Source organism: Pristiophorus japonicus, chromosome 5, assembly GCF_044704955.1.
Source record: "Pristiophorus japonicus isolate sPriJap1 chromosome 5, sPriJap1.hap1, whole genome shotgun sequence".
Classification (NCBI taxonomy): Eukaryota; Metazoa; Chordata; class Chondrichthyes; family Pristiophoridae; genus Pristiophorus; species Pristiophorus japonicus.
Window position 1 is genome coordinate 164222294 of NC_091981.1, and position 21221 is coordinate 164243514.

The following is a 21221-nucleotide window of genomic DNA, read 5'->3' on the forward strand; positions in this document are numbered from 1 at the left end:
AGGGGTAACATATTGACGTGGATAGAGAACTGGTTGGCAGACAGGAAGCAAAGAGTAGGAATAAATGGGTCCTTTTCAGAATGGCAGGCAGTGACTATTGGGACAAGGTTCAGTGCTGGAACCCCAGCTATTTACAATATACATTAGTGATTTACCAAAGGAATTGAACGTAATATCTTGACGTTTGCAGAAGACACTAAGCTGGGTGGCAGTGTGAGCTGTGAGGAGGATGCTAAGAGGCTGCAGGGTGACTTGGACAGGTTGGGTGAGTGGTCAAATGCATGGCAGATGCAGTATAATGTGGATAAATGTGAGGTTATCCACTTTGGTGGCAAAAACAGGAAGGCAGAATATTATCTGAATGGTGACATATTAGGAAAAGGGGAGGTGCAATGAGACCTGGGTGTCATGGTACATCAGTCATTGAAAGTTGGCATGCAGGTACAGCAGGCGGTGAAGAAGGCAAATGGCATGTTGGCCTTCATAGCGAGAGGAATTCAGTATAGGAGCAGGGAGGTCTTACTACAGTTGTACAGGGCCTTGGTGAGGCCACACCTTGAATATTTGTACAGTTTTAGTCTCCTAATCTGAGGAAGGACATTCTTGCTATTGAGGGAGTACAGCGAAGGTTCAGCAGAGTGAATCCCGGGATGAAAGGACTGACATATGAAGAAAGACTGGATCGACTAGGCTTATATTCACTGGAATTTAGAAGAATGAGAGGGGATCTCATAGAAACATATAAAATTCTGATGGGATTGGACAGGTTAGATGCAGGAAGAATGTTCCCGGTGTTGGGAAAGTCCAGAACAAGGGATCACAGTCTAAGGATAAGGGGTAAGCTATTTAGAACCGAGATGAGGAGAAACTTCTTCACTCAGAGAATTGTGAACCTGTGGAATTCTCTACCACAGAAAGTTGTTGAGGCCAGTTCATTAGATATATTCAAAAGAGAGTTAGATGTGGCCCTTATGGCTAAAGGGATCAAGGGGTATGGAGAGAAAGCAGGAATAGGGTACTGAAGTTGCATGATCAGCCATGCTCATATTGAATGGTGGTGCAGGCTCGAAGGGCCGAATGGAGAACTCCTGCACCTATTTTCTATGTTTCTATGTAATTGCTTTTTTTTAGGTTTAAGATACTAGTTTCAGACTCAAGTTTCTCACCCTCAACCTGAATGTGAAACTCCATCATGTTATGATCACTCTTCCCTGGAGGATAGAAACATAGAAATATGGAAAATAGGTGCAGGAGTAGGCCATTCGGCCCTTCGAGCCTGCACCACCATTCAATAAGATCTTGGCTGATCATTCACCTCAGTACCCCTTCCCTGCTTTCTCTTCATACCCCTTGATCCCTTTAGCCGTAAGGGTCATATTTAACTCCCTCTTGAATATATCCAATGAACTAGCATCAACAACTCTCTGCGGTAGAGAATTCTACAGGTTAACAACTCTCTGAGTGAAGAAGTTCCTCCTCATCTCAGTCTTAAATGGCTTACCCCTTATCCTTAGACTGTGTCCCTAGTTCTGGACTTCCCCAACATCGGGAACATTCTTCCTGCATCTAACCTGTCCAGTCCCGTCAGAATCTTATATGTTTCGATGAGATCCCCTCTCATCCTTCTAAACTCCAGTGAATACAGGCCCAGACAATCCAGTCTCTCCTCATGTCAGTCCTGCCATCCCGGGAATCAGTCTGGTGAACCTTCGTTGCACTCACTCAATAACAACAACGTCCTTCCTCAGATTTGGAGACTAAAACTGAACACAATGTTCCAGGTGAGGCCTCACCAAGGCCCTGTACAACTGTAGTAAGACCTCCCTCTCCTATACTCAAATCCCCTAGCTATGAAGGCCAACATACCATTTGCCTTCTTCACCACTTGTTGTACCTGCATGCCAACTTTCAATGACTGATGAACCAGGTCTTATTGCACCCCACTTTTCCTAATCTGCCACCATTCAGATAATATTCTGCCATTGTATTTTTCTTCCCCATTCAGGCTGCAATAGAAATTGCTGAGAATAAATATGAAGAAATGGAGATGTAATTGTATTTGTAATGTTACATCACTTACTTGTTCACCAAGACCTTTACTCTAAGGTCATTAATGAATCCTGTCTCATTACACATTACCAGATCTAAAATAGCCTGTTCCCTGGTTGGTTCCACAATGTATTGTTCTACTAAACCATCGCAAATACACTATGAACTCACCCTCAAGTAATGTATGCACCAGGTTTGTAGAGCTGTTGAATTTAAGTGTCTTAGCTAGTCACGTGATGCTCACAAAACTCAATAAAACGCCCATCAGTTGGGTTTAGGGGATCCATGATAAGGCATGCGGTTGTGAGTCTAATGGATGAACTAGTAATGTGTAGTGTGATTGTTAAACATTTGTTAATAAACCAACTGTGAATTCTTAATGAAGAACCCATGAAATAAATATACTACAGCTACCTTTGCCAATTTGATTTGTCCAATCTATATGAAGATTAAAGTCGCCCATGATTATTGCAGTACTTCTCTTACAAAGCCCTATTATTTCTTGATTTATACTCTGTCCTACAACATAGCTACTGCTAAGGACCTATGGACTACTCCCACCAGTGACTTCTTTCCTTTGCTATTTCTTATCTCCCCCCAACCTGATTCTACATCTTGATCTTTTGAGCCAATATCATTTCTCACTATTGTGCTGACCTCATCCTTTATTAACAGAGCTACCTCTCCACCTTTTTCTTTCTGCCTATCCTTCCGAAATGTCAAGTTTATGCAGATTTTGGCCCTGATTAAAATGTTGAAAATCATTTTTCAAAAAATTACATTTTTATTCTATATGTTTTATTGAAGAAACTTTTAATTACACTTGAAAATGGAAACATTTATTCCAGTTGTATAAATTATTTAATTATTTGGGAATTCCTAATATGCTTCCGTTCGCAAATAGAATCTCCAAATGCATATTAGGAATTCTCCTTTCTTATCGAAGGATCTGGCCCATATGATTCCAGGGACGCTTCCGAACCGCTTGCATCCTGGGGATCAGTGGGTCTTGACACAGGCGTACGCATGCAGGCCCAGGACTCGAGGTACTCCAGAGGGAAGTCTCCGAATGCAAATTCCGGGCCTTTAGTTCTAGAACTAAGAGAATCACTGGAGGTCTAGATTATGATCAGTGGCAGGTCAGGGCCATAAAAGGAGCAGTGTGGCACCGTATCACTTCAAGGTACAGCGCGAACTGGTGCAGGAGGGCGATAACAGCAAAGAGGGATGTCATCAAGGTCCAGGTCGGTGACTGGAGCGTGGGCAGATACAGTAGGAGCGACGAGATCGGGGTGAAGGAACAGCGAGAGAATGTAGAGGGATGTGATCGGGGCCCAGGGGAGGCGTAAGTTTGGGGCCCAGCAGAGGCAAGGGCCCAGGGACAGCATGGGCCAGCCCACACTGCGATATGTGTGCGCACTAGGCCCATGCAGCAGAGCAGGTCTCCAGTTGTCTTGGGTAATTCTTGCCACTGGACCAAGACCTAGCTCTGTCAGGCCCGTGTGGTGGCTGGTGTGCAATGGCCACCACACGTTAAAAAAATCCACGCACGGGCATCTTCCACCTTTCAAGATGTAGTTCAGGACCTGGAATATTAGGTCCTTCATTGAAACACCTGTGAACTCAGCATTTTTTGGCATGGAAGCAAGGTATCCTCGTTTTGAGGGATTGCCTATGATGGTGATGATGAGATTATAATTAGTTAATATATTTAGTTTGATTTCAAATCAGTTAGTAATTAATTAATTTCTATGATTATTATTTATTTACTCTTTTGTAAAATAGTTACTTCTCAATCAATAATAACCAACTATAATTAAGATTAGAATGCATACTAAATTGACTGACTTAGGCTCTCACCGGCTCCTTGGCTATGTCATCTGTGATGTCAATTTGGGAAATTTTCTCAGAGTTTGTTTTCTGGGCACTCCCGATGTTCTGCTGTTGCTCTGCTGCTTTTTAAATACTTGCCTCCACTCGCACAGTGCTCCGTGCTCTTCCAACTCTCCCTTTGGAAAAATATTCGAGCAGTTCTTACTTTGATGATCATAGATAAGGCTGTGCTCTTGGTGGAAAGAAACTTCAATTCTGGTGCCAACAGCTGGTATAATTCACTCACTGCATTCAGAGAAAACCATGGCTCCTTGCACACTGCCTATGGGAGAAATTCGTATATAGGGCACAGAGTTAAGGTGATTGGCAAAAGAGCCAGAGGCGATATAAAGAAAACTTTTTCCTACAACAAGAGTTTAGGATTTGGAATGCATTGCCTGATAGGGTGGTGCCTACAGATTCAATAGCAGCCTTGAAAAGGGAACTGGATAAATACTTGAAGGAGAAAAATTTACAGGGCTGTGAGGAAAGAGCAGGGGAGTAGGACTAACTGGATTACTCTTCGAAAGAGCCGGTGCAGACTCAATGGACTGAATGGCCTCCTTCTGTGTTGTACTATTCTATGATTCTATATGACCCACTTGGTCTGTAGACTCGCTGGTATAGGTACCTACAGATCAGGTGCTACTTGCACATGCAATGCCAAACTCTCCTGGCTTCCATCTTCTCTTTCTCCATGTCCTTATCATCCTCTTTCCTCAAAGTACAGCAACAGAAATTCAAGGGGGAAATCCATTACTTCCCATAAAATAAGTTACATATTTTAAATCTGAGCAGAATCCAGCAACATCCTTCAATGCCGTATTTTAACACTTCTTTTTAAGAGACTCAAACCTGGCTTCCAGGTTTGTGGACTAGAAATTTGTAAGAGCCAAGAAATGGGCAATGTTTAGACTAAAATGGTTAAGTTGAAAATTGTCTAGGCTGCATACAAAATTCGTCCTCACTCCTCATTAAGATGATTGCAGTCATGATTGTCATCTAAAAACCCAAGCTCATTGGTGTTACACTGAAAAGATGGACCAATATCGGGGCAGTCCAAACGCAAGAAATGATTGGCACAGATTGTTTTCATTAAAGGGGAAGTTCATTGATGCTGCAGCGCTTCATTCTTAGAATTGTTGGATATGCAGCTGCCTCAACAATCATAAGAAGGACAAGGAAAAGTAGCATTTAATTACAAATCCCGATAGCAGATCGCCACCTCAGGTAGAGCCCGGAGGTTTACCGCTGAAGCTTTGGAGGCATTGGTTTTAGCAGTGGAGAGAAGATCCAGTACCTGCAACTGGCAGTAGGACCTTGACACTGGAGATCCCTATAGGTGACGCTGGAATGAAATTAAAGTCGGGAATGGTGAAATCCATGCCGCAGAGATCACTAGATTTTTGGGGCCAGCTTCTTCAAGATCATTGCAGCATTGACTGCAAAATTCAGGCCAGTGGTTCCTATGGATCTAGCAGAGGGTCTTGTCTGTGGAGAATAGTCATTGAAGATTGAATAGTCAAGATGTAGCAGTGGATATAGTATGGTTTCACTAGATTACATTTGAAGATCAGAGAGAATTTATGATGATCTTTACCTCAAAGGATTGAATACATGAGAATAGATTGCACACGGTCCATGGAAAAAAAGAGGTTGTTGGCTAAGCAATTTTTTTCTCTTCCAGGCTTTCTCATTTGCTTAGTTTATTCAATTTTCGATAAATACAACTCATCGGGAGTGATGAATTAATTTTGGTTTATAAGTACCTTTTTTGACAAACATTACTCTTAAAAATAAATACAGCTTAATATGTTTAAACAGATTTGCAAGCAATGACATGGTTTCTGGTCATGAACATCGTGGCTAATATTTGCCAGTTTTGCTTTTCTAAACAATCATTTATTATTTTCTTTCCATCCTCAATAAGTATATTTCAATTAGATTTGTATGTTCTAGGCAGAGAATTTGTACATCTAAGTTATGACTTGCTATAGTTAGACGTTGCCAATGTTCTACGATCTGAACAGTATCTGGTTCTGAAGTTGTTTTGGAATGATTCCACAATGTCATGTAGTATAATACGGAGTGTTTAATAATGGATGTATTTATTTGTACTGTAAAAATGGCCACCCTTTGTCTCTGATTGGTCCTCTTGGAGGATAAGCCAAACTCTGACGTTTCTCTGGAATGTACAATTGGAACTACCCATACCAAGGTCTCACAGACTTAGCAATTTGTAACTCGATCCACTTTGACTTCCAGAAGCCAGAGGATAATCTCCCCAGAAGCCACCAAGTGCCAGCTGCAGTCCCTTACCCCACGCAAGTGCGTCCTTCCCCCCAGCCAAAGTCCCTTGCCCCCCCAATACAAGTGCTGCCTCCCCCAGCCAAAGTCCTATAACCCAGCTCAAGTGCTTCCCTCCCCCAACCGAAGTCCGTTACCCCAGCTCAAGTGCTGCTTCCCCCAGTCGAAGTGCTGCATCCCTCAGCCGAAGTCGCTCCTTACACACGCGCAACCTTACCCCGCTCCCCCCACCACAGATGGAGCATTGTGTATGGATTGTTAGCAGGTTTATTGGGTATGAAATGAAGTAACTTCTGGATTTCATGCACTCCTTGGAGGGGGTTGTAAGAACGTGATCCGTCTTCCGAGTTCCCTCTCTCCCCCCTGCCGCCCCAGCTCTCTCTCTGTTTACCCCTCTCCCCCCGCCTCTCCCTTCCTCTCACCCCAGGCTCGCTCTCTTCCCCCCCACCGGCCGCGGGTTAGGTCGTTGTGATCGGGGCCGCTCGGTCGGGGGTTCATCGGGCAACGTGGTCGGAATGATTCAGGTTTGGGGCGCACTTCCGGTCCGTCACTTCTAGTTTGGGCGGGAGGCATCGGGGGTGGGACTCCACCGCAAAAACACAGTACAAATATTCACTTTATTTAATAATTGAACGAAAAATGTCATGTTGCTAATATTTTGATTGAACGTTCTCCAACAGATTATATTTCTGTAAGTATTAGCTTAGCATCTGACAACATTATTCCGCTTCATGTCACTTTATTTAAGAAATGTTGCAAATTCTTCAGATATAAATAATCTAAGACAATTGCTTCAGGTAACCATCTGAAATAAACATTTATTAGTCTTTGTCAGCAGAATCAACGAATTCGCTGTCATAACTCACTTATTCATTTCCTAGGAGCAGCGAAACAGCAATCATTTAGCTTTACATATTTTGCATCAGTTCACACATTAATGTCTAGAAGAGTTGTTCAAGGTCAATTCAGGATAGCAAAGGACTCTGGATTATTGCCAACCCTGATCATTAGCAGGGGACAAACATAACTATTGCTGGTGGTGAATATAGAAGTTGCCAAGAATTGTATTTGCATTGGAGGAAAAAGATTTGATTTTACTCGTGAAAAATGTAAAAAGTCCAGGAATGTATTGAGGTTAGGACAGCAATAGCGATATGAAGGGCAGGGGAGATACATTTAACAAAAGGCTGAAGACTTGAGAGGCAAGCAGTAGGTGTGACCGAAAGTACATGGGCACATGCACTCCGATTGAAAGTTAATGTATAAAGTGTAAAAGGGAATTTTGAAGGGAAAATAAAAAGTTAGGAACAAGAGTTGCAAGTAGAATTGAGATGGAACTGAATGTTGAGACATGCAAATTAAAGCCAGAAAGCAGCAGATACAGCAGTTGGGTAATATACTCCAGAGGCTTCATAAGAACATAAGAAATAGGAGCAGGAGTAGGCCATTTGGCCCCTTGAGCCTGCTCTACCATTCAATAAGATCATGGCTGATCTGATCATAGACTCAGCTCCACTTTCCTGCCAGCTCTCCATAACCCTTTACTCCCTTATCGCTCAAAAATCTGTCTATCTCCGTCTTAAATATATTCAATGACCCAGCCTCCACAGCTCTCTGGGGCAGAGAATTCCATAGATTTACAACCCTCAGAAAATAAATTTCTCATCTCAGTTTTAAATGGGTGGCCCCTTATTCTATGTCCCCTAGTTTTAGTTTCCCCTATGAGTGGAAATATCCTCTCTGCATCCACCTTGTCGAGCCCCCTCATTATCTTATAAGTTTCAATAAGATCACCTCATGCTTCTGAACTCCAATGAGTATAGGCCCAACCTACCCTCATAAGTCAATCCCCTCATCTCAGGAATCAACCTAGTGAACCTTCTCTGAACAGCCTCCAATGTAAGTATATCCTTCCTTTAAATACCAAAACTGTATGCATTACTCCAGGTGTGGCCTCACCAATACCCTGTACAGTTGTAGCAGGACTTGTCTGCTTTTATACTCTATCCCCCTTGCAATAAAAGCCAATATTTCATTTGCCTTCCTGATTACTTGCTGTACCTGCACACTAACTTTTTGTGTTTCATGCACAAGGACCCCCAGATCTCTCTGTACTGCAGCACTTCGCAATTTTTCTCCATTTAAATTATAATTTACTTTTCTATTATTTCTGCCAAAGTGGATAACCTCACATTTTCCCACATTATACTCCATCTGCCAAATTTTTGCCCATTCACTTTGCCTGTCTATATCCCTTTGCAAATTTTTTGTGTCCTCCTCACAATTTGCTTTTCCATCCATCTTTGTATCATCAGCAAATTTGGCTACATTACCCTCGGTCCCTTCATCCAAGATTGTAAATAGTTGAGGACCCAGCACCGATCCCTGCGGCACCCCACTAGTCACTGTTTGCCAACCAGAAAATGACCCATTTATCCCAACTCTTATTTTCTGTTAGTTAACCAATCCTCTATCTATGCTGATATATTACCCCAACCCCGTGAGCTATTATCTTGTGCAGTAACCTTTTATGTGGCACCTTATCGAATGCCTTCTGGAAATTCAAATACATCACATTCACTGGTTCTCCCTTATCCACCCTGCTCGTTACATCCTCAAAGAACTCCAGAAAATTTGTCAAACATGATTTCCCTTTCATAAAACCATGCTGACTCTGCTTGATTGAATCATGATTTTCCAAATGTCCCACTACTGCTTCCTTAATAATGGACTCCAGCATTTTCCCAACGACAGATGTCAGGCTAACTGGTCTAGTTTCCTGATTTTTGTCTGCCTCCTTTTTTAAATAGGGGTGTTACATTTGCAGTTTTCCAATCTATTGCCTTTTATTTCAAAATAAACTGTTGCTTTTCAATTACTTTGCTCTCCTGATGAAAGAGGTCTTGTAAAGAAAGACTTGAATTTATATAGCGCCTTTCACATCCACCAGACATCTCAAAGCCCTTTACAGCCAATGATGTACTTTTGGAGTACTGTTGTATTGTGGGAAATGTGGCAGCCAATTGCGCATAACAAGCTCCCACAAACAGCAATGTGATAATGACCAGATAATGTTTTTGTTATGTTGATTGAGGGATAAATATTGGCCAGGACACCGGGGCTAACTTCCTTTCTCTTCTTCAAAATAGTGTCATGGGGTCTTTTACATCCACCTGAGAGAGCAGACAGGGCATCTCATCTGAAAGACAACACCTCAGCCAGTGCAGCACTCCCTCAGCATTGCACTGGAGTGTCGGCCTAGATGTATGTGCTCAACTACCTGGAATGGGATTTGAACGCACAACTTTCTGACTCAAGAGGCGAGTGTACTACCCACTGAGCCACAGCTGACACTTTATTTTTAAAGACACTTCATGTGTCTTTATTTTAAAGCAAGTTATAGCATTAACGCTGAAAGTGTATGATTGTTACTTTCTTTATAAACTATAAAATTAAATTCTGCTGAGCACATGCAGCAGTCCTCTGAAGCTGGAAATAAAGTGCATTTGTTCACTTTATGGTAATACCGCCAGAAGAGCTGATCAGAAAATAGTGCCTTGTGCTAAGAAACCTAAGTTTTATTTACAGCAGGTGGACCCTATTCTGGAGTAGACAATGGCCAGAAAGTCAGCAATGTGTATTGACTCATGTTTGGCAGTCTTTATTTGCATGTGGGGGAATAGAAAAACGTTATTGCAGGGTAGGGGGAAGCACTCCTGCTCCTCCTGGCCCAGAAGCAGTGCTGTAAAATCACTTACGTGCTGTAGCCGGCAGCTCCTGCCTCCCTTTAACTGCTCGGATTTCCGAAGCAGTGGGAAACCTTAGAAAACCCAGCCCGCCAACGTTAAATTTAAATTGAGGACAAAATCTGAGGCACACTGCCTCATTTAAATATTATGGTTACCGACCTGTCTCTGTAGACCGGGTTACTCAGCTGACCCAAAACAACCAGCTTTAAAATGGAAGTCGGTGCATTTGTGGTGGGTTGAGGTTGGGTGTCTCATTTCCCCCAAATTTAATCCACACCTCCTGCCAGTCGTTGGCGAGGGGCGGGATTATTCCCTACATTTCTAGGACTTTTTAAAATACATCCTTTGTACGTGGTGATTGAGGAATATGAGGCTCTGCTGATCACTCTGCATCTTCAGATGACAGCAAATCTCAATTTTCTTTCAGACTCAGGAGATTCTGATGCTTAATTAGGCTGCAGATACATTGCTACATTTGCATTGATGTGGTTATAATTCTGCACTGACACTGAAGTACCAGTATAACTCAGCTATTAGTCCCCAATCTAAGCACAAGTGAGGGAGGCTGCCCCACCCCACTCGAACTTTACATCAGATGGAACAAAATTGCAATCTGGAGTGAAAGAGGTTTAACATTTATTCGGACAATCAGTTCGAACTCCTTGATTTTATAAACCTGGGCCACGGTCAATGTGAAGTGGCTTCTTATGCATGTTGACACAAAATGATAGCATAACTTGGGAGTCAGGATTCCCAAGTGCCCGACAGCCAGGCGGTGCCAGATACTCTCCAGGGAGGAATAGAACTCGAGTCCGTTGTGAAGCCAGGTGTATGAGGTGCTTAGGCAATTTGTTACCTCCATCTTGCACTTCATAAAATTGATAGAGGTTTTTTTTAAAATGCAACGAGAAAGTGGTTATTACATTTACAGTAATGCTGAGAATGCAGCTGTTTAAAATGTATAAATGCACCACTCTGGAAATCTTGTAAAACCTTGCACTCATGGAAAAAAAGCACAAGATCATGCAATGAAAGGAATCTATAATCCGATGCTACAGAACTTGCCTTTAAGTAGAACTGAAAATGTTTAAATCACCACCCCTATGAGATGTTTAAAGACCTGCATAGTTCTCATTGTCTTACAGCTTTCTGTAACTTCTAACCAAAGATTGATTCAAGTAAAGGCAGATTTTTGGGCGTCTTTGAAACACACTAATTGTGCGCCGACAGATCCACATAAATCCCCACTGAAGTTCAGGTTCCAGTTTAGTGATGGAATCCTGTTACCTCGGCACTGAATGCATTGCATTTTAATTCAAGAGTATTTTAAATGGCTACTAAAATAATTTATTGTTTTTCTGAAAATCTGTGATCATGTTGAAAACTTTATGCTGCTTTAAATCTTAACTTTGCGATGTGCTTTGGTTGGTGTATCCTGGTTTTATGACATTAATATGAATTAATACTAACCAGCAAGATCACGGGCCAGTTATAGACCAGTGCAATTCTTTTGCAGCTCATTAAATTATGCTGTAGGCTTGAAGCAAATTTAATTTAAATGGAGTGTCAAAATCCCAATTATTGAAACAATTTGGTGCACTCTAAAAGCCCGGGTATTTTCATATATGCACTATGAAAGATAATGGCCAAGAATTTGTGGTTGTAATGATGATGAAATTGTTAGCGCTCGCTGGCATTACATTGTGAAACTGACAGCTACTTCTGGCATCCGCACCTGCGCCGTTAAACGCGGAAATCCAGAAGTTGATACCCTGCTCTTCGGGGGGGCAGTATTCGCAGATACAATCAGCACGGAATCAGTTATTTGACGTGAACTTCAACATTTTACGCACTATTCTCGCTATAAAAATGTGAGAAAGTTAAGCCTTGTTGAATGAGGTATAAGTGAGCTTTTAGCAGTGCACTATGTTATAGCTACTGCTGAACAACCTTTCTGGCCCTGAAAAACAAATGTAATAATTCTGGAGTCTCATTTTCTCCACTCTACGATAAAAATTCCCATGGTTTTCAAAATAATGACAAAAATTTAAATTTTTAAGTTTGTTTATACTTCAGCTTCTACCTTAATCACATGTAACTGTCCCAATCTTTATTTTGTTTGCTGTAAAATGATTATAAAGTAATGATAATCAGTGCTTTTTACTTCCTGGTTTGCTGTCTGAGAATTCTTCAATCTGATTGGCTGATCAGCCTGCTTGATGACTTCACTGGATGCCACAGATCCCCTACAGATGGTACCAGAATGAAATTGACAATGTAATAGAGGAAATCGACACCACAGAACCAGCTATATCTTTGTGGGCAGTTTTCTTCAAGGCCAGTGGCCAACACCGTCCCTTCTCCGTTGACAGCAAAATCCCAGCCATAGATAATTCAGCATTATCCTAGAGTAGAGGTGGATGCTCAGTGAGAATACTATGAATAAACTATTATGTGGAAGCATCTTTCAAGGACAGTGAAACATAAAATGTGAAAGAAACACATAGTTAAAACACTTTTCAATTCTTGTTACTTTTAATGCATTTGTTGTCCGACAACAATGCTACTCATTGGCAAGTTGCTTATTTACATTAACAAACATTAGTTCATCACAGGCATTTTAAATCAAGGAAAACAAAGGACAAACTAGCCATTATAAAGCTCCCATCAGTCATGAACATTGAAATAAAACATTGAGGAATGTAATTTTGTAAACACAACATAGAAATACAGTACATCACTAAGCACAGAGGACTAGGTTCAGGCATGGCACTAAGGTTTTCATTATCATGCAGTCAGAGGAACCTTGTTAATGTGTCTTCAAATCAGACACCAAGCGCCATGCTATTTGTACACATTTTACTCAAAGTAACTTCCTCCATCTTGTGGTGCTTATGTAATACAAATAGAAGGTACATCCGAGCAATTTAAAACAATTTCAACATCCTCAGTGCATTTCTTTGTTAGCTGCCCAGTCATTCTTGAGCTACATGGAACTGTATTACTTCAAAATGAATTAAATGTTGCACAATTCAGAAAAAGGCAAAAACACCAACACAACATCCTTTAACACAGTTTATGTTAAATACCAAAAAAATCCCTCATTCTGTGCAGGTGATGCATCATACCTTCCTATTACGGATCATTATCGCCACCTCATAATATGCTTGCTAGATTTATTTCACTGTTTTGGGTATTTATTTTAAAATTAATTGTATGTAAAGTTTATTTTCAGTTTCTTTCCCCATAGCTTTAGAACATTTAACAGTTAATAGTTCTCCACAATCAGAAAATGTCCCCAAAAATAATTTATATCAGATTGGCTGATTCAATTAATTAGAGCACTGCAGTATAGCCTGAGCAATTTGTTACCTACCTATTTGCAGTTTTCCCTTTCGTGGTAAATCTGGAATATTTATCCTTTCATACAACAGAGGGAGCTGTACAGCACTTTGCTTGTTTAAAAACATACCAGACAAATTATTTAACATGACAAGTCATTAACTTCCAGGATTTGGTATACTTAGACAATCATATATACTGATAAAACTTAAATGAAGCATGACAAATAGCACATTACGACAAATGGGAACATGAAAGGAAGAGTTTCTTCATTACTGCAACTAGGAAAGGCAAATTAATACAGCAGAACAATGCTATTCTGAACATTTCTGGTCTGCTCAGATCAGTAGTACTTCCCTTTGGCCCAAATAGTTGAAAGGCATATGCACAATTCATTGTAGAGCATTATTGAATTGCTACTCCTAACATTACATTTCCTTCTCTTCTCAAGCTTCAATATTTATCAATGGGGTGGAAGAGTGAGATTACCTGTCCTGCTGGATGCTGCAAGGAAGCTAAGAAAGGGTAACTGAGAAAGATAGATGACATCTTAACAATAAGCAACAGAAATAAATATTGTACCAAATGGGGAAGAGAAATATAGAGGGCAACCCAAATGCAGCACAGTAGCCAGAAGATACAAGTGAAGTATCGTATATCACAGCACTTGTCTGAAAAAAATCAGTAGCCCAAATTGAGTAATGTCCCAACCGATTTACCATCGTAGAGCTATCTTAGTTGGTACAGTTTTATGTTTAGAACATATCATCTTTGCTAATAATCAAGCTTTATTGATGAATCTCTGGAATAACAGATGAATCAGTCTGGTACGCTTTGAATCAAAGCATTAACACCCATCTGAAAAACAGAAATGCAGCAACTCATCTACATAGTGAATCATAGTGAACTTTTTTGATAACAGGAGAAATGGCCTACAACCAAGCCATTAAATTAGTTTAATTAAATGCCCATACTTAGTTCTAATGCGCTCTTGCATTAAAATTAAGAATTTTCAGCTACGAAAATACCTTCAAAGCAGTAAAATGGAACATAAAACAGTTATGGTGAAAGTGCATAATGCCACATGTTGAGGAATATATTTCATTATCAAAATTTCATATGAAAATATGTTCAACTTTTTGGTGCTGTGCAGTCTTTAATTGCTTTAAATAAAATGTGAACTACTGGCTCTAACCGATGACTGAAGCAGCTATAAACAAAATACAGACTATACAGTGATGGAGAAGACAGGAAACTGGTACTTTTCAGCCATTCATTGCAGTTATTCGTTAATGATGCTCATTGTTTCTGCTTACAGTGTACAATACATGGGTACAAATTTATTTACATAACCCAGAAAGAGGGAATGGGTTTAATTCAAAAAACCTACAAAGGGCTATACAAATTACATTTTTAGATATATAGATCATATTCTAAGCTACATTTATGAAGCACAAGGGCATTTTTTACATTTCTCTCCAAAGTAGTAATGTTTCTCATAAGATTATCTCAACAAAGCTATCTGACTAACCCCCAAGCCATGTGAGATACTATGTGGACATACTAAAAGAAATATTGCTCACATATAAAATATCAATGTTATGAAACATACTTTCCTTTATATCTTACGAAGTTGGGGCATTGATTCAGTAATGTCCAAATGAGGAGTCAGATACTTTACAGCTAATTGAACTCAATACAGGATAAGCTGAGAGATAATCAGACACAGGCAAATGGGATAGGTTTCAAATCATTAGAGGCACAAATGCACATATACCATTAAAAACAAAATCAATAGACAATAGCAAATATGCTTGCACTGTCCTTAATTTATGTTCAGACCCAAAAATTCTAATGCGTTATCTTCCTATTGATTTTGCTGAAGTGACACATAACTAAATTTATACCACTTATATGTGGAATTAAAAAAGTGATATTCTGTAGACATTCTGCAATAACTGAACAGATTTTTTAAAAACATGGCCCTGTTCCCAGATCAAACTACCAAGCCCTAGATCTTCAGCAATATAAAATCCCACATAAAATGTTTTTATAGTTTGTCACTTAGCCAGTTTAAACTTTAGTTCCATAACAAATTATAAATTAAGTTATATTTTGGCCCAACATATCTAATCTGTTTTAAATCTTATCCCCGCTTTGGAAAATCTTCAATATGGCAGCTAAACGCTGAGTTATCTACATGTGACTTTAAAGGGAGTATTGAAACATTTAAGTGAACTACTATGAAACATGTGTGATAAATTCAATACAGAACAATGGAATGTGTAATAATATTCGACCACTGCGAAAATTACCTTTATATCTTTACGAAAGCTTTCTTATTGGTGGAGTAAAATGGGTATTCACCCTTACCCACAGCTATATCTTCCATCACGCAGTGGTACTGCAAGAAATATTACTGGGGTATAGCTTCTGCTCAGGAGTTTAAGTCCACTGAATTTCAGTGCAATATGCAGGTCTCAAATTGCTTATTTTAGGCCCTCTGCATTACAGGAGGTAAAACATTTTGATGAGAAAACGATTTGCACATACAATCATTTTATGTAATGCAGAGACTATGTGAAACTGTAAACTCTTAGTTCTCAAAGATATGAAGGTTCTGGGAAAAGGCAGCAATTCATGAAAGGACCAAGTTCCTTCTCTTTTTTAAACTTAAAAAATTGGCAGCTAAATACCAACAATAACATTATTTTCATTTAAACTGGAGAAATATTCTTGTACAAATACGTAAAAAGGGACAAAGTTTATCCACATCCCATTTTTTAAAGACTGCATGAAAATAGATATTACATTTGTATGGCCTTAACTTCCAATTCTAACTAGACTGTACTTTGTATGGACCTTTCAACCTCCTCTGTTTTTTAGCTGATAACTTGTCAGACATGTTGTTTTGCAGATCCCTCATTTAGGCTTCATTCAGTTTAGTGCTAATGCAAGGGGAAATCACAAAAGTAATACAAAAGTCTTCCATAGGTGCCAGTGTGTGTAATGGTAAACTAACAGTAGTACAAAAATGTCACGATTTTAGGTCCTTTTACGATGGCTACCAAAACATCACTAATTCTGAGGTGTTTGAAAATTTAAGATCTGAAGTGCATTCTTCTCAAAATCTGTACATTTTAACAGCTCTGCTGCACAGGACACTGCAGTCTGGGTTAATATTAAAACCCTCTCAGTCTTTCTTAATAACCCAGAACTTCTAACAGCCTTCCTCAGTGTCAGGTTCTGCTGCTAGAAATGACGACTTGCTGGTTTTCTTATTCTTTTTCAGAAGCTGTTCCTGTTCCTTTTTTCTCTGTTTTTCCTTTTGTTTCTCTAACTTCTCTTGCGCTTTACGTGCTTTTTCAACTGATGACTTCAGTTCCTTTAGCTTCTTTTTGATGATTGTCCGATCTTGAGAAGCAGTAACACCCAATGCCTGCAGTGAAGAAACATTTAGAACTGCAGTTAAAATAAAATAAGCAAGGATTTGGATTGAGCATCCACCCTAGCATTTGGATGCAAAAACATTACTAAAACACAAAGCTGCTGAAAGTACACAGTAATTCTACCAGCATCTGTAAAGACAGAAGACAGATTAATTTTTTAGATAGAAACCTCTTGTCAGAACTGAAAAAGGAAGACAGATGAGGCTTTATTGGACTGACCAAAACTAAGACGGAGTCTGGGAACAACTGGTAAAGATTGCAGGTCAAATATTCTAATACTCATACAAAGCAAGTAGCTTATTTGTTTTCCCCGAGTCAGCCAAATGAGTGATATATACATCAACACATCACCAAATAGAATTACTGAGAAATGTAAGTTAAATCTTGATTTGCCTGACATGGAGTGAATACTCAGCTTCTCTAGGTACAATACCCACTTACCTATGGTCACAGAACTAAGGTGCAGGTTAGCAAAAGTCAATGCTAAGAAACCTCAAGGGTGCAGAGGAATACTGCTGAATTTTAACTAGGTAAACCAATAACTAGCTTACCAATAAGAGCACAGGTGAGCTTTTACTGCTTGCTCAGTTAGCATTTGGACATTGACTTGCAGTGTTATCTGGAGCAGAATTGGAAGAATCTCCGTCTCCATTGATAGGTGTACTTCTCGAGGTTCTACCAGCGATTCAGGCTGCCTGATCAACAGTGCTCCAGTATACAGTAGATCTGCCTGATTCAGTTATCAGATTACCGAGGCTGCCTTGGCGGATCAACTCAGTTCCGTTGTCAGGCATGTCACCTTGGCTGCTATAGAGACTTCATTTACCTACCCAAACCAAAAGCAAAGTACTACAGACGCTGGAAATCTGAAAAAGCAACAAAAAATGTTGGAGACACTCAAGTGGATCAGACAGCATCTGTCAAAAGAATACAAGTTGATCGATGCATTGAGTGTTTACAGGTCATTCTACTGTTATATTCTTGTGTGTGGACCATTGTGTGTGTATTTTTATTCCATCTTTTTCTTGTTCTGTTCCTTTTTAAATGCTGTTCATCTGCAATTATGAGGAAGGTTCAGCACCCAAAGCGTCAACTAACTTGTGCTGCCTCGACAGATGCTGCCTGACCTGCTGAATGTATCCAGCATTTTGTTATTGTTCCACTTACCTCCACTCTTCCCCAAAGAGGTTAGTTACAAGTTGATCATTAGGCAACCAAGAAGCGTGGGTTTGAGCCCTCACTCGGCAGAAAACAGGTACAAGAAACTTTACATAATGGTACGGTGAACAGCACAACTTACCATAAAATGTGCAAGCATAATGCCATCATCCTCCTGATCACAGGATGGACACACCCAATAGTCCATCAAACAATGGTTCCATCAATTGAAGGTGGAGGGGGCAACATGTGATTAGGCCAGAAAACAAGCATGGGGATTACAATGCGCAAACTTCCCACACTGGTTGAAAGTAGTGCAGGCAGCTCGCGAAATTCGTGCTGCCTGCTCATTACCATGATTGGCGCATTGAACTCAGCACTAAATGCGCTGTTGGTTGGTTCAGCGCTCAACAAGGGGACCAATATCCTTTGTAATCTGCTTTCTATTTAAATGTTGCTTGGAGTGTCACAGGCTGCTCTGCACTTCTTAAACGGGAGATTCTAATTCAGAAGGACCTCAATTGTTCGTGGAGCTAGAGCAATAATAATGGGGCCGAAATTCAGTAGTGCCCCGTTTGGGGGCAGTAACTGAGGCGAGGTAGGGCTTCCTGTGCCCGTGAAGAAGTCCTGCCCCAGTAGCGAAACTGGGGTTACCGTCCCCGAGAGGAAGTGGAGCGCAATGTTGTGCGCTCCACTTCCTCTTGGGGGCGGAACTGGGGTGCTAACCGCAGGAATTTACCAGCACTACGCTCCCGGGAGCACAGGGCCCACCCCTTCCATTAAAGGGGAGGGCGTGCTGCGAACTCTGCAATGGGGCGAGGGGCCACCACTTCTCCATCGGCGAGCAGGGTGCCGTGGCAGCAGCGGAAGCGGGCTACAAAATGGTGGCATGGACCCCACAAATTCCACAAGGCAAGGCTGTAAGTCGGCCAGGGGAAAAAAATGGCGCGATGCACCTCTTTAATTTTTATCCTGAGAGCAAAGTGCGGCCCAGTTCGCGATCTGCGAGGCTGGCGTGGACATCGCACCGTGGCCGCTACTGAATCTTTGCTCCAGGGTTGAAAACAGGTCACTGCACACTGGCAGGAGTGGGGCCCTGCCGGTATGTGCCTCTCCTAACTTCCGCGGAATTTTGCGGGAGGCGGTAGCGGCCTCGCGTGAGAAATCATTTGCGCAAACAATGCAAATTTATCTCCCAATATGTCTTAACAGGGGAGAGAGCGTACACCTCAGTTCTCCGATGCAGCACTGGAACCTTGGTGCAGCGGGTGTTCAAGAGCAGGCAGGTCCTGTACCCGCAGGGGTGCAGAATGCCTTCCAGGCACAGTAAGACAGTGGGAGGAAATATCAGAAGACATCAGTGCCACCAGTATTGCCGCCAGGATCTGGATCCAGTGCTGGAAGAAGTTTAAATGACTTCATTCGAGAAGTTTAATGACTTCATTCGAGAAGTCAAGGTTAGCGAATGCAACTTCAAATGCCATATTACACCAACTGCACCACTAGCCTCACACACTGCTCAATGCACGACACCCCCATCACTCACCTGCCAACAATCTCTAGCAATCATGACGCATACCCCTCACGATCAAAGCTTCACCTCACCCTCACATGTTGCTGCAAGCCTCACACCCATATCTCACACCTTGCAAACAATGCCAGCTATTCAACCACGACAGGCACATCATCCAAACACATTGCACCATACTCACTGACACACTTCCCTTTCTTTATGCAGGCCAAGGTTACTCACAATTGGAGAGAGCAGGAACAAACAGACAGGGGAGGGGGGGCAAGCACGGCCGCACAACCTAACCCCATGGAGGTGACTGCTGGAAATAATTGGAGGGGCCATCAGTGAGTTCTTGGCACAGGGTGAGGCTGAAACCATTGATGATGACTGTATGCTCCTGATCCTCCTGATGGTGTATTCATGGGCATCTTGCTTTTCCCCCCTCACCTCACCAAAACCCGACTCTTGTGCTTTTTCTTTTCAGATACCCAATAACTACCAGCAGTCCAACCTTTTCAGCAAGATGTAGAGGAGGAGTGATGGAGAAGAGGCACCAGCTCAGAAAATGGCACTGCGCATAATTTAGAGGGTAGTATCGGGTGGGCTACAGCCAGGCCGGGGGAAAGGATAGCGCAGGTACTAGCTCCCTGGAGGGCAAGGCTGCTCACGAGTTCTGCTGCACAGGACTCAGATGAGGACTTGATAGTGCAGAAATGCTTCGTGCAATGGCAAGCCTGCCAGAGAGCCTCTTGTCAGTGTCAAGGAGCATGGAGGAGTCCGGCTCCAACATTGCAGGAGGCTTTGTGCGGAACTTGGAGCCCATGATTTCTAGGATGGAAGTGATGGGCGACTCCATTGGAGCACTGGTGGATGCAGCCATGATGCTGGGTGTGATGGGCAATGTCGTAGCTTCTATTGCAACACAAGCAGAAGCGACTCAACGTCGGAGTGCTGCAGTGGAAGCTCAGACTCCTGCCGTGCTGGCTCAGCTTGCTGCCACGCAAGCTCTGACTGCTGCCATCATGGCTGGGCTTACAAGTGTGGAAAGGGGATTGCAGTCCAGCAACCTGTGCTCCAACAGATGGCTAGGAATGCTGAGGCACTGCCCCGGAGGAGTGACAGTGGCTCTGTGGAGCAAGAACCTGCTGTCCTCTCTCAGGATGGCAGCATTCATACTCCCACAGCTCCCATTCCAGCAGTGCCATTGCAGTTGCCCGTCAGCCAGCCCAGACTGCAGCCACCCATGCCAAGGTCGTGCAGTCTACAGCCGGGCCTTCTAGGCCCATAGCTGCTCGAGGTCGTCCTTCAAGGCCATCTGCATTGTCCCCAACTAAAGTCAGCAGCCTTCCACTGCAGCACTGCGTAAAAGCACTAAAATAAGCAAAGGAACATGAAGGACAGACACTAAGGGAATGAACAAGGATGATTAGTTGACTTTGTAATTTTAAATTGGAATTATTCATTTATAAATTATGTTTGGAATGTTTTATAGTGGCTTTCATTTCAGCATTGTGCGCAAGACGATGCTGTGATATTCTGTGACAGAGGGATGGTAAGATGGGAATTGTTGAGCAATAGGGATCTGGCGTTTCAGTCAGGGGAATCGGAGTCTGATGATCCACTCCTGGACAGCCCCTCCGCAACACAGATTTGCATGCTGTCTCCTCCTTTCTGCCTCCTGCTGAGGTGGTTGCGGAACCCACGGTGACATGGACATGATGGCTAAGTTGTGGAGAATGCAGCAAACCACCACGAATTGGGACACCTACTCTAGCGAGTACT

The 21221-nt window shown here is 41.8% G+C and overlaps 1 protein-coding gene across 6 annotated transcripts in view; it reads right to left on the reverse strand.

The window, feature by feature from the left end:
- Nucleotides 1-12510: 12510 nt before the first annotated feature.
- Nucleotides 12511-21221, reverse strand: part of ppp1r9a (protein phosphatase 1, regulatory subunit 9A) — a 424704-nt gene continuing 415993 nt past the window's right edge. For 5 of the 6 annotated variants that reach the window (XM_070881066.1, XM_070881067.1, XM_070881068.1 and 2 more), the window contains one exon: nt 12511-16758. In XM_070881066.1, the coding sequence (XP_070737167.1) occupies nt 16540-16758 (219 nt within the window). In that variant the 3' untranslated portion in view covers nt 12511-16539. Of the gene's footprint in view, nt 16782-21221 lie in introns of all 6 variants that reach the window. The other variant, XM_070881069.1, reaches the window with a different exon arrangement.